The sequence below is a fragment of the Terrapene carolina genome, unplaced genomic scaffold, assembly GCF_002925995.2.
Source record: "Terrapene carolina triunguis isolate 2854851 unplaced genomic scaffold, T_m_triunguis-2.0 Scaffold69, whole genome shotgun sequence".
Lineage (NCBI taxonomy): Eukaryota > Metazoa > Chordata > Testudines > Emydidae > Terrapene > Terrapene triunguis.
The window spans coordinates 17,100,437-17,115,199 of record NW_020664420.1 but is presented as its reverse complement, the minus strand read 5'-3'; the positions used below and the strand labels follow the sequence as shown (position 1 = coordinate 17,115,199).

The following is a 14,763-nucleotide window of genomic DNA, read 5'->3' as shown; positions in this document are numbered from 1 at the left end:
AAGAAGAAGAAGTGGGTTGTAGCCCACGAAAGCTTATGCTCTAATAAATTTGTTAGTCTCTAAGGTGCCACAAGTACTCCTGTTCTTTATACGAGATCATGTAGAAAATCTGTAACTTCTTCCATATTTTGTCTCAATCTTCCCAAACACACTTCTATTGAAGCCTGGCCTACCATTGCTTGACTTTCTTTTAATTTCAAATGAGACATACAGTTCAGATGTTCAGCAATACAATTTAACTTTTCAGAGATTTCTGTTTTACAAACTTGACAGAGTAAAATGTCCTCATATTCCTTTCCAGACATCTTCGCCAGTTTGAGTTTGGTGTTAGGATATTCACTGCAGTGTTCTTCTAGGGTTTTTCTTTTGTGACCCATTACAGACATAAAACAACAAACTTGCTCGTCCTTATTGTACACACATATTTAAGCCCCAACAACAAATGTAATTGCATTCATGCTTTTCCTGAAATTTGCACTGTTGTGTTAATTAATAAGATCTGCTTGGCGGCTACTGTAGGCCTTTGCCACATGATTGTTTATTTCCTCTGATTGATCCTTGCCTGGCCTCATGGCCAACCTCATGGTCCTGATCCTGTTGGGACCACAACGAGGAGGACGAGCCCTGTGTTGTGAGGGAGATCACCCCACTGCTGAACAGCTCCAGCCTGGGGGCTGCCTTTCCACACTCCTGGGCAGAGAGTGAGTGAGCAGGGGCTGCAGCGGGCTCACTTCATTGCTGCAGGTCCAATGACACTGTATCCCTGCAGCCACCAGGTGCGGGGAAAGCTGCCATCCTAGTGGGGCAGAGCAGAGACTCCCAGCCAGGACTGGGAGGAGGAGGAGCCCCTGTCCACAGGGGAGGCTACACCATTGTTGAATGGCTCCAGCCTGGGGAGGGCCCCCTTACTCCTAGTTAGTGAGTGAGTGGATCCTTGACTACAGGGCTGTAGAGGGCTCCTTGTGCAGCTGTGGGGCTGCTGACACCAGATCCCTGCACAAAAAAAGTGCAGGAAAGGCTGCGCTCGCTCCATCTGTTACTAGAATTTTTTTTCATTTATTTCAGTGTGGCAGCTGAAATTGTTTACCAATATCTGTGGATTTAAACCAAATCCTGCCAAGCCTATTTATAAGAGAATCCTCCAGTCCCCTCTAGCTGTGCAACTTCCTACTACAGGAGTGTGGGCATGAATAGATTAGCTCACTGGGTAGCTGGCATATGTGACCTTTCAGGGCTTGCAAGCGCCAAGAAACTATTTTTTGGTTAGTTAGAGGCCTATGAATAGTACCACTGCTTTGAATTACTGCCTCTGTTCTGAGGATCTCAAAGCACTTTACAGCCATGTGAATTAATGCTCACCTCTACCCTAAGAGGTAAATATTATATCCGTTTTGCAGATAGGGAATCTGCGGCACAGAGAAAAGAGAGACATCTGGGATTAGAATTCAGATTTCTGACTCACAGCTGATGCTTTAATTGCTAGACCATGACTTCTCCCCTTAGCAATGAAAGCAAAACATTTCCAGATGTTTCTATTTTATCTTTCTTTTAAAAGAACGTTTCCCTTGTAATTGATACGGGCAATATGCTTTGAGGTGGGGTGATGAAATTCTAACTTTCTCTGACTTTCCAAACAATGGCTCTAGTTTTAGTAATTTTTTTTTTTATTTTGCGTTGTTGGCAGGGGTTGCTAAGCACCTCTGAAAATTAGACCTCTTAGGTTGTTAAATATTGATTCGGATGCTTAATTTTAGGCACCCAAATTTTATTCCAGTATTCCAACGTCCTAATTAACCATGTTTAGTTTATTTTTAACAAAATTTAACTCTGAGGTTAGAACAAACCTCCTATTTTTTCTGTTGCTTCCAAGAATTGCATAGGCCGTGTTTACACTACAGTTTTTGATTGAAACAAGTTATGTTGGTGTACAGCTGCCAGGTTTGTACATTGCTCAGGCACTGGTGTACTTGACTGCTTGTGCTGGCGCTATGCATACTTACCAGGAATGCTTGTGTCAATGCAAAGTGCGGTGCACTACAGGTAGGTATTCCCAACATGCCATGTTCCTCTGCAGAGGCGGCTCTATGTATTTTGCCGCCCCAAGCACGGCAGTCAGGCAGCCTTCGGCGGCATGCCAGCGGGAAGTCCGCTGGTAACGCGGATTCGGCGGCATGCCTGCGGGAGGTCCACCGGTCCCACGCCTTCGGCGTACCCGCCGCCGAATTGCCGCCGAAACCGCGGGACTGGTCGGCGGCATGCCTGCGGGAGGTCCAAGACAGCCTGACTGCCGCCCTCATGGCGACCGGCAGGCCGCCCTCCGCGGCTTGCCGCCTCAGGCACGCACTTGGTGCGCTGGTGCCTGGAGCCACCCCTGTTCCTCTGTCTGGAACAGTGCCTTTTGGGAAAGTTTTTGCAATGTTGATGGGGTAAAAATGACTCTTCCAGGAATCTCTGGGGACTAGGGGTCAAGCTCCCAGCATCCCATAATGTCGTTCAACTCATAATTTTTGTGTCTTTTGAAAAAATCCCACAAGCCTGTGTGGCACTTTTCAGTGTCTGCCATCTCTGACAGATGCATGGAGCATACAGAATACTGCACTATTGTCATGAACATTGTAAATACAGGACACACAATTCTCCTGTATTTGCAGACCTTTAGGAAGTGCCGCAACTACAGGGGATATGATGATTTCTTCAAGGACAGTTTGCTGAGGGACATAGTGGAAAACAATTCCAGGTTGTTGGTGGCATTCACAGAGCAGCTCCAGATGATGGCATGCTGCTTCTGGACCCAAGAAATGAGCACTGACTGGTGGGATCACATTGTAATACAGATTTGGGATGACAAGTACTGGCTGCAGAACTTTTGGATGCGAAAGGCTGCATGCCTGGATCTCTGTGCCAAGCTCGTCCCAGCCCTCCAGCGCAGGGACACCAGAATGAGAGCTGCATTGACAGTGGAGAAGTGAGTAATGATTGCACTCTGGAAGCTTGCAATGCTGGATTGCTACTAGTCAGTGCAAAATCATTTTGGAGTTGGAAAATCCACAGTGGGGGCCATTGTCATACAATTGTGTAGGGGCATTAACTGTCTCCTGCTTCGCAGGACTGTGACTCTTGGCAACTCCGGAACATCAGTAAGAGCTGAGCTCTCAGTGCCTCAAGAGTGAGATCCTGAACTAACCCCCACTTGTGAAAAATAGTTCCAATATTCAGTGCCATTGCCCTATATGCACACCATAGAATAGGGACTGAAATTTTATTGTTTCATGCAACATAAAATCCTTCCCCGCACTAGTGGGCCATGCTCCCCATACCTGGGCTGGAGAGGAAAGCTGTACAGAGGTACCCCAAAGCTAAAGTATCAATAAGCTTCCTGAGCCGGGGAGCAAGTGGTAGACTGAGTCCCCCAGAATCATTATTGGCATTTCAATATCACTAATGATAATCTGCCGATGCGGAAAGAATATCTCTACTTGCAGCTTTCTGACTAGGGGGCCGAAATTTTTTTTTCACCAGGGCCCAAACCCGCTCTCGGTGGCCCTGAACGTGAGCATGCAGAACATTATTTCAAATTTAAGTGGGGGGAGGGAGGGAATTAAGTGCCTGATTCTGCTGTCTCATCAGTTTTATGCTGGTCTGACTCCAATGACTAAATTGGAATTACTCTAGATGGGAAAGTTCTGTGGCCTGTGTTATACAGGAGGTCAGACGAGATGATCACATTGGTATCTTCTGGCCTTGGAGTCTATGAATCTAGATTGTCACTAGAGAGAGCAGAAACAGGCTCTAAAGTGCTGCATGCCCCTCTCAGTCTCACAGTTTTAGGGAGTCAGCCCACACTGTGCATGAATTTTATAAAAACAACTTAGAAGGCACCTTAAAAACTTGGGGTTATAGTCCTTATATGTATAGAGGATTTCTATAATTATGTCCTATTTGGGATAATGAAAGTTACAGTAGATTTACACGTGCTATTTAACATTTTTGATCATACCGCATTAGTTGCAGGTTTGCTATTTTAAAAAATCTACAAGTTGAGCAAATGGTTTTCTGATTACACGTTATACAGCCTGAATTATGTAGAGTTTCAGCTTTTATTTGAAGTCAAGTATAAGATTTTGGTGACAAATTAATTTGTCTTTTGCTAATTAAACGAGCTTCACTGTGGCACTTCGTTTACACTGAAAGTCTCAACAATAAGCTATGAAATTGTGGGGAATTGTTTTGAAGGAAGGAAGAATTATAGTGAATGTGTAAAGTTTGAATTTTTTTTTATCGTATAATAAAAACAGTCCTCTACCTCCCTCCTAGAGCCCCAAGGAGTCCTGCTTTCACTGCACCTGTAATTGTTATTGTATGCAGACTGCAGTTGTTTAATGCAAATAAGAATTTGGATGTATAGCTGCTTACATTCATGTGTAATCATGATAATTGCATATACACATCTACCTTGATATAACGCTGTCCTCGGGAGCCAAAAAATCTTACCGCATTATAGGTGAAACCGTGTTATATCGAACTTGCTTTGATCCACCGGAGTGCGCAGCCCCGCCCCCCCGGAGCGCTGCTTTACCGCGTTATATCCGAATTCGTGTTATATCGGGCCACGTTATATCGGGGTAGAGGTGTACAAACTAAGCATGCAAATGTGGGCATTACAGCACTCACCTTCTGACATTCTTGCTCACAAAGTCTTTTCTCCAGTTATAAAAGACTGTAATTTGAGAGACTCATTATCTGAGACTTTGGGGTGGAGGAGGAGAAAAAACAATGAATGCTTATTGTAGTGAACACTGTAAAATGTGCTGCTGCTTTTGAGTTTTTGACAGGTTTAATTATTTGTGAGAATTGGTTATATAGTTCTATATTAATTGTAGTGCCACACATTTTATCTGTGGCTACAATCATGTGCAAATTTAAGAAAGCTCTGGCCTATTGTTTCATTCAGTCGTGTGATGGCATTGTAGCTTCAAATCAGCTGTATGTAGCAGCACCATGTTTTGAAAACAAAATTAGCAGTTTAAAAAAAACTGTTAACGTTCCTTAAATGTCCTTTTAAATACCCTAACAGAAATACTAGTGTAACAGAGCAGTAATTGAGATCTGACAGGCCAGTGGGTTTTCATTAATTTTATCTTTGCTCAATATTTTATATTTTCATCTGACTTTAAGTGGGACTCCACTTTCAGCGTTACTTTTCTAAGAATCTGTAGAAATATAGTTTTTATACTATATTGCAGTAATTCATTGAATTACAACACACATCTTTACAGCAAAAAGTATACAGGGGAAACTATTTTTCTTTCCCTGGGAGTGGAAGAAAACCACTGTGTTTAAAGCTGTTCTACTGTAAATTACTGACCTTTTCTAAGCAAATACAACTAGATTAAAATCATAACCCAATAAACTGAAAACAATTCCTAATTGCTATACCAGATATGCTATATATAAAACATTTTGAATTTTGATTATGTTCTGATGGAGTTGGACATTCTGTGGTATCCTGAAGAGTGCTATATTGTATAAATTGTTTCCCTGTTGATTACATTCCCCTTGTTATGATCATGTCTGTCTACACCACAAATAGTTAGTCCAGACTGGAAAATGAAAATCTGTAGTACTTAAAGGCTATGAGCTCATATTTATTTAAAAGTTGAAGTCTGCAATGGTTATTGGAAAATGAGTGCGTAATACTAAATTCTAGGATGTGTGCTGTTGTATTTCTTTAGGGTAAATTCTGCTAATTTTCCTTTACACAGTTATACTTAAAGATGATGTGTAATCAGATAATGATATAGCTCTGTTCAGGATGGATTGACTACATTAAGCCAAAATAAATTATAGAATTTAAGCACACACAGCTAAATGCCTTAATGATAAAACAATATTTCAAGTTGATAAGATTTCAAGTATTGAAACAGAATTACATACACACGTTATCATTTGACTTAATTTTTTATGTTGAGGTAGAACTGAACTCGTCTGCTAGCTCTTATAGAACTGAGTATCCACATGGTACAATGTGTTTTGATTTTAGCAATGTATTTTGAGTTAGGATTAATAATACAATCCTTACAAAATTAATTATATTGTGTCGCTGATAGGTAGCTAGAAATTTTAATTCAATTGAGGATGCTAAACTAATATAAGTTGGTTTTATCTTTCTTTGGGATTGATTGTATTATGAAGAGTAGATATTAGCCCAATGATGAATTCAGTCAGTGGTTACATGGAACTTACAGGAAAAGCCCAAATGAAAGGTGTATTTCTGAGTCTGTAGATACACAGCTTCAGTATGTTTTCCAAGCAGCAGCAGAGTGATACTAACAAGATTTTACTCATTTTTATTCCTTTTCACAGCTGCTATTCAGAACCTTATGGGCAGCAGCAAAACATTAATATTTCTGGGGAAGCTATGGGGCACCACAGAGGCAGGCACTGGAATTAGTCACATGGGAGGAAGATCCCAAAATAATGTGGAGGGACAGGATGGTGGAGACTTTTTCTTTTCCCATCCCCTCTGTCTTGCAGCAGCCAGGAGATGCCACAAGAGGGGTAGGGTAAAAAAGGCTCTTTTACCCTTGCAGCAGCCAGGAAGCTGTGGCAAAGATAAAGAAAGCTCTTTCTCCCTTCCTGCAACTAAAGTGGAAGGATCTTTATTTAATCAGTCATCTAGTAGCCTAGATCTGGTGTGAAAGATGGAGGTCCAACCATGTTCCAGAAACAGCACCCTGGTAAGAATCCTAGTTGTCCCCTCCTTACTCAGAACCTGAGGTGATGGTAAATGGGGACTGGGCTTCTCACCACAGGATTGCACCTGAAGCTTGGTTGAGGAGGCTTCCTCACCCCCTGTTTTTTTCCATCTCACTCTATTAGATTTCATCCCTAGCTAATAGGTGTCAGCTAGGTGTCAAATTTCAAATAGATGTCAAATTTTTCAACTCCTGATTATTTTTGTTAATTTCTCTCAAATACTTCATTGGTATTTTGCTATTATATATCTTTTAAAGTAAACTTCCTAGGGAATCTCTTGAAGTATACATCAAGGGGTTAAATTGGGCATTGGAATCGTACTCTAGCTCATGCCTTCCTACTTTTTACAATTTGCCTATGCAGGGAAATCCTATAGAATAATCATTTAACTGAATTGTGCCTTTGTTCCTGCAAGAAAGCACTTTCCCAGTGTGGTGTCAAGTATCAGAGGGGTAGCCGTGTTAATCTGGATCTGTAAAAAGCAACAGAGAGTCCTGTGGCACCTTTAAGACTAACAGATGTATTGGAGCATAAGCTTTCGTGGGTGAATGCCTGCATCTGACGAAGTGGGTATTCACCCATGAAAGCTTATGCTCCAATACATCTGTTAGTCTTAAAGGTGCCACAGGACTCTCTGTTGCTTTCCCAGTGGTAATTGTAGCAGTAGCTTGAGTATAGAGTGATCCTCCTTCATTTCATGTTCTAAATGTTGATCCTGATCTAGCTAAGATAGTGGAAGTATGCTGAAGCATAGGCACGATTACAAAATGAATGATCAGTTTCCTTAGCAATGGAACGAGAGAGATTGAACCAAAGAGTTCAGGTTAGGGGGAAGGAAAAGTACTACTGGTAACTGGGAATGGTAGAAGAAAAAATATCTTCTCTTTTCACATCTCTTCCTGTTTGAAAGCATTTGGAAAAGAGATTCCTTAGCAGACTCAAATTAAATTGAAGCCTTACTTGTTATATATAGAAGTGCCTCTTTTAAATGTCATTTAATTTATCATTTTCATAATTAGACCTTTCTTGTGAGTGTATGTATATATTACAATGTTTGCTTAGTAGCTAAAGTTAAGTAGCAAAAATAGTTTCATTTATAGTGTATTGTCACACTCATAACTTTCTAAAAAATTCTCTCCTAGTTCTGGAATTTTCCAGGCTTGGTCTCTGCTGAAAGGATATGTTTTTTTTGTTTCTATATTCTAAAAGAAAACTCAACAGGTATTCCTAAAAAAATTGCTAGTTTACTCATATATCTCACAAATGGCAGGAATTTGAGAGTAAATTATGCTTGTCTGGAAGTACATACATCTTCATGTTTTGAGTGGAGGGAGTAGAGTGGTTGGATTATGGTTATAAGTAGGTCTGGCTGAAATTTTTTAACTAGAATATGTCCCGAAGTAAAATTTGTTTTTTTGCAGTGTTGCTGAAATTTTCAGTTTCCATGGGGAAAATTGAAATGACTGCTCTCTGGCTGCTTGCCTGGAAGGCTCTTGTCAATTTCACTTTCCGCCTGTGAAATTGACATAATTTTTTTTTTGGCGGGCAAGCTCCAAGGACTGAGAGGCAGAGCCCCTGGGTGCACTTCCTGCCTTCTTGTTCTGGGGTTTGAGAGTCAAAGAGCCCAGGCACATGTGAAATTGACATATGAGCCTTCTTGGAGGGTGGCTTCTTCTGAAACAGAATTTTGCTTTGAATCCCTTTCTGTGAAAAAAAAATTGTGTTTTTTGACAAATTTGGGATGAAATAAAAAAAATTCGAAATTTGTTGTGGAAAGGGATTCTCTTTTTTTGCCTAGCTGTAGTTATAAGTGATTGAAAAGTCCCTTCTGAGCATGCTTAATAGGCTTTTAGCAAAGCTTGGTGGTGCCCGTCCTTTGTTGTGAGGTTCTCCCTGCTCAGTCGAACAGGAACGGGGGAGAGGAAGGGGGTTGCTACTCATAAGCAGCCTTTGGGACTATTCATTGCTATAACATTAGATGCAGGAAAACATTATGGGCAAAAAATTGTGATTTGTGTGATTTTCTTATTTGCATGGTGCAATCTGGTGCTTTTCAGACATGCAAGAAGATATGGAGTCTAGTGCTTGCAATCTAAGGCCATGTCTACACTGAAAAGTTAGATTGACCCAGCTAAATCACTCACACGTGTGAAGAATCCACACCACAAGCAGCTTAGTCAAATTGACTACCCCACCCCCCACACACACACATTCCTCGTAGACAACGCTAGGTTGATGGAAGAATTCTTCCATCTGCTGGACTGCTGCAGTAGTGCCACTGTAGTGTTTCAAGTGTAGACAAGCTCTTGGGAGGCAAAGAAATGGGGGAAAGTGATACAGCATGAAAGTAAAGTGATAGGGGATCTCCACATTTTTGCAGCATTTTCCAGTAAGGTTTCATTTAAAAAAAAGGTGTTTCTATTTCTTTAAAGGTGTGACAGTACAAATGATAGAGATTGAGAAGATCTATTAGGCAATAAGGTCTCTATCCCTATCTTTTCTACATTATTTTTTCCTCTGTTTCAGAGCTATAAAGTCAAAAGTATATAGCTCTTAGCTCTGTACCCAGTGTGTGCTGTCTTTATGAGCCTATATCTGATGCACTTTAATATAATGGCAAGAACCAGGGATGGTTGTTTTTCCTTTCCTTTTTCAAATTGTGTGCCCTGTAATCAATTTTGAAACCACTTGTAACTGAAGCCTAATGTGCTATGACCCTTATGCTGTCTCAGGCTGCCTGCAATAAATGTGCTTGAGAAGCAGGGTGAGCTCTGGGCTGCAGAAAAAGCATTTACTCTATTTGTATTAGCGTGCCTAAAGTACAATACATCTAATTCCAACTTTGTTTTTATCCTTTTAGGACTGGGGTTAGATTTAGATAAACTTCCCAGTCAGCTGAGTTTCTCTGACTGGCCTGAAATGAAGAAAATGTTTGCAGCTTTATTTTCCAAGAAGACACAGGCAGAATGGTGCAGGATCTTTGATGGCACAGATGCCTGTGTGACGCCTGTTTTATCTTTGGATGAAGTTGCCTTATACCAGCATAACAAAGAGCGTGGTTCTTTTATCAAGAATGATCAGGAAGAGATAAGTCCTAGACCATCTCCTCTTCTTTCAAGGACTCCAGCTACTCCATCTTCCAGAAGGGATCCTTTTATAGGAGAACACACAGAAGAGATACTTCTAGAATTTGGCTTTACCAAGGAAGAGATTGCTAAACTTCACTCTGAAAAAGTAATTGAATTCAATAAGCCAAAAGCAAATTTATAATATCTACCTATGCAAATCAGAAAAGTTTCAGACTGTCACCATATGATTTTATGCATTAAAGTTGGAATTACATGAGGAAATGTTAATGTAGCACCACTTTTTCAGGGCCGGGGGTGGAGGGGTAGGGGTAGGGTGTCACTGTTAAATTAATGCATTAATTGAGGACTAAATGTACAAACTGTATTCCTAATTGGATTAGAATGCCTACCGAATGTTACCTTTGAAATTTTGTCCTGGGGGTGTTTGTTTTGAAAAGATCTGCAATATTTGCTTGTTATAATGGTTTATGTAATGTTTAATGTTTCCTTCAATAAGTGTATTATAGGAAATGTGTGGTTGTTTTAATCCTTGTGTTTTTAATATATGTTCTAATTAGCTGAAGGCAATGATTTTTATAAAATACTGTTATACTTCATAAAGAGGTTGCTGTGTTGTTCATTTATACATTTGAGAGAGAGCTCTTTTGCCTGTATTTTCACAGTATTGATATAAAATTAATTTGCATTCTCCTCTCAGAATATACATTAAAATACCATTATTTTGGCATGATCTGCTTATAGTGGTATATGACAGAGCAACTATATTTAAAGCCTGGCTACCTTTCTATCGTACTGTTAGTCCCATGACTGTATTACATTTGGAGTCTTAATTTGTCTGGAAAAATTGCCCTGGGTTGAAATTTGATATATTAAAGTGTCTGCCAATAAGCAACCCTTTCCCCCTATTCTGAAAAAAATGGAAAATAGGTGTAACCATATGAGTAATAAACAATAAGTTACCACATATAGACCATAGTCTCTTTCAAAGTTAAAGTGGCCATTTGAAACCTTCTGACACATGAAACATTCTGGCACGTCTTATTCCAAGTACAGTATAAATAAAGCAAATAGTTACAACAATAGTTATTGCATAGATGCCACAACCTCTCTTAAATTGGTAACTTTATGCATTTTTTCCAAAAGCAGTTAGATCACATGATGCACTGATTGTCTGACTTTAAAAAGCTAACCAAAAAACACAATTCAAAACCATTTGCATTCTAGGAGCAGATACATTGTTTCAATGCCTCTGCACCTAGAATGCAAATGGTTTTGAACCTTTATTTGTTTTAAAGCCAGACAGCGCATCATGTGGTCTAGTTGCTTTAACTTTAAAAAAGGCTGTAGTATCTATGAGTAATTATTGTCGTAACTATTTTCTTTATTTATGCTTGGAATAGGACACATCAGAATGTTTTAGTGAGAGCAATTAAGGTCTCACAGAGTGTTTGCTCTTTTAGGATTCTATTCAGTATTTACTAAAACTGAGGTATACTGTAACTCATCTGGCCTCTGTGTAGTCAACATTACTGCTGTGAAATTTTTTTTTCTTATGGTACTTAATGGCTGCATGGGCTTGGGAAAACTTTTATAAACACAGGGTTATGATCAAATAAATTAGACAAATATGTGACAAAAGATATATTGGGTCCCTGGATGATAACAATCAATCTTCCACATTTTGGAAGATATTTTTTTGTCTGAAATTGTCCTAATCCATATCCATGATCAAATAATAATTTACTCTAGTTCAGATCCTTCTGGTCAAGCCAGGGAATTATAAATGTGATCAAGTCGGGGAAACAATCTATGGTGTATATTTAGGGCCTGATCCAAACTCACTGAAGTCAATGAAAAGACTTACATTGACTTCACTGGATTTTGGAACAGATCCCTAATTCAGGTATATAACCTGATCAGTGGTGTTGATATATCAAGTACAGATTTTTACTGAAACTTTCAGTTTTCACTTCAGACCTATTACTTTTTCATGTAAAAAGTTTTTCTTTAGACTCTCTTTCAATAAATTGAGAGATTCTGAAGCACCTTCATCTTTGATTGCTTAGCACCAACAAAAATGTCTCCCTTGATTTAGTTCTGCATGAAATGGATGCAAAAATAAGCCCCAGACATCTATCTTTTGGCAGATCTTTGCTAGGCTTTGTATCGCTTATACTTTTCCACCATTGTAGCAACAAGGAGCAATGGTCTCAAGTTGCAGTGGGGGGAGGTCTAGGTTGGATGTTAGAAAAAACTATTTCACTAGGAGGGTGGTGAAGCACTGGAATGGGTTACCTAGGGAGGTGGTGGAATCTCCATCCTTAGAGGTTTTTAAGGCCCAGCTTGACAAAGCCCTGGCTGGGATGATTTAGTTGGTATTGGTCCTGCTTTGAGCAGGGGGTTGGACTGGATGACCTCCTGAGGTCTCTTCCAACTCTAATCTTCTATGATTCTATGATCATACTATGACAGACAGACAGTAGAAACAAAACATCTATCCTCAACTATCTATAAAGAGCTGCACTGACAAAATATTCCAGGTCTTTCCTGTCCCACAGTTCAATTTATTTGTTACCTGTGCTGACCTAGTTTATAGTTGAGTGGTGTGGGTTTCTGTGTTTTAATTGGGGGGGTGGCAAATGGGAGAGTTAATTACTCTAAAAGTGGGAGCACAGCTTATTGCAAGACTGTACTCAAAGAGTAGTTATCGATGGATTGCTGTTAAATGGGGAGGTGGTATCTAGGGGGCCCCACAACGGTCAGTTTTGGGTCTGATACTAGTGAATAGTTTCATTATGATTTAGATAATGGAGTGGAGCATATGCTTATACAATTTGTGGATGCCACCAAGATGGGAGGGCTTGCAAGCACTTCGGAGGACAGGATTAGAATTCAAAACAACTTTGACAAATTGGAGAAATGGTCTGAAATCAACAAGATGAAATTCAGTAAAGACAAATGCAAAGTACTGCACTTAGGGAGGTAAAATTAAATGTATATCTACAAAAATTGGGAGTAACTGGCTAGGTGGAAGTACTGCTGAAAAGGGTCTGTGGGTTATAGTGCATCACATTGAATATGAATCAACAACGTGATGAAGTTGCAAAAACGGTTAATATGATTCTAGGGTGTATTAAGAGGAGTGTTGTATGTAAGACCCGGGATGTAATTGTCCCACTCCACTGGGCACTGCTGAGGCATCAACTGGTGTACAGTGTCCAATTCTGGGTGCCACACTTCAGGAAATATTTGAACAAATTAGAGAGAGTCCAGAGGAGAGCAACAAAAATGATCAAAGGTGTAGAAAACCTGACCTGTGAGAAAAAAATTAAAGGGCATGTTTATACTTGAGAAAAGAAGACTGAGGGGGGATCTGATAAATCTTCAAATATGTTAAAGGCTTTTACAAAGAGGATGGTGATCAGTTGTTCTCCATGTCCACTGACGGTAGGACAAGAAGTAATGGGCTTAATCTGCAGCAAAGGAGATTAAGGTTAGAGATTAAGAAAAACTTTCCTAGCAACAAGTTTCCAACTAGGAGTAGTTAAGCTCTGGACTAGGCTTTCCAGGGAGATTGTGGAATCCCCATCACGGGAGGTTTTTAAGAACAAGTTGGACAAACACCTGTCGTGCATGGTCTAGATCTAGATTCTCAAACTGGGGGTCGGGACCCCTCAGGGGGTCGCAAGGTTATTACATGGGGGGTCGTGAGCTGTCAGCCTCCACCCTAAACCCCGCTTTGCCTCCAGCATTTATAATGGTGTTAAATATATTAAAAAGTGTTTTTAATTTATAAGGGGGGGGGTGCACTCAGAGGCTTGCTATGTGAAAGGGGTCACCAGTACAAAAGTTTGAGAACCACCGTTCTAGATTCATTTGGTCCTGCCTCAGTGCAGGGGGCTAAACTTGATGATCTCTTGAGGTCCCTTCCAGTCCTACATTTCTATGATTAATTTATCCTGTATTTGGTAACTCAAGTAGCTCTTTCACTTCTAGTGATCTTGTAACAATAATAAGTACAAAATATTCAGATTAAATTTATTCCCCTCCCCCTTTGACAGAGTTCCTATTGTGTACTCAGTACAAGAAGTATGGTCTTTGCCCTAAATGATTTATTTAAATGCAAAATGTAAGCAAATATGAATGGTGGAATATCCCTTCAGTGTATAATCTCTGATCAGTAACAGGTAAGGAAACTTTAGAAATGACTTTTCTTTCCCTTTAGAGAACAAGACCTTGTGGTTAAAGCACAGAACTTGAAATCAAGGGATCTGGATTCTGTTTCCCAGCTCTGGCACTTCAAGTTATGAGCCAGTGATAATACTGCACTGGCGTATTGGGAGGGTTAATTCATTTATCTTTGTAAAGTGCTTTGAAATCATACCAGGAAAGGTGATTTCTGGAGCAAATCTCCCTCCTCCTCCTCCTCCTCCTCCTCCTCTGTGGGTGCTGAGGTCCCCTAGGCAGCAGAACCTGTGTGGATCATTGAAAGCCAGGGGAGTGCAAGCTTTGGGGAGGGCTATGCAGGACATGCATAATACCTATCTGACACAGAGCTCTGTTCTGTAGCAGTTCTCTGTCAAAGGAACAGTGGAGATGGCTCTGTGGATCCTTCTTCTCTGGATCTCTGGAGGGGGTATGTTCGGCCCATAGTAGCGTAAGTGACTTTACAGCTATTCAGCAGTCTGGGAGAAGCATTTTTGCTTCCCACTATCATGGAGAATGAGCACGCAACCCAGTATTCAGGCTGTTTGCTGAATGGAAGGATGTGGGCCTACGTGCTTAGTATTATAATTGCCTTATAGCAGTAAGAGTAGTTTTGTTTTCAAGCCAAACCTATGCCCCAGCCCACGAGACATGGGCACCCATTTTCTCTACTTTCCCTGGAAAGATAATCCTTCACTCATGGATAGTTGGG

General features: G+C 40.4%; 1 protein-coding gene across 1 annotated transcript in view; it reads left to right on the top strand.

Annotated features, from left to right (window-relative positions):
• Positions 1-10,887, top strand: part of AMACR (alpha-methylacyl-CoA racemase) — a 29,688-nt gene extending 18,801 nt beyond the window's left edge. Inside the window, exon 5 of the mRNA XM_026649043.2 lies at positions 9,617-10,887. Coding sequence (XP_026504828.1) covers positions 9,617-10,026 — 410 coding nt within the window. The 3' untranslated portion in view covers positions 10,027-10,887. The remainder of the gene's footprint in view (positions 1-9,616) is intronic.
• Positions 10,888-14,763: the final 3,876 nt, after the last annotated feature.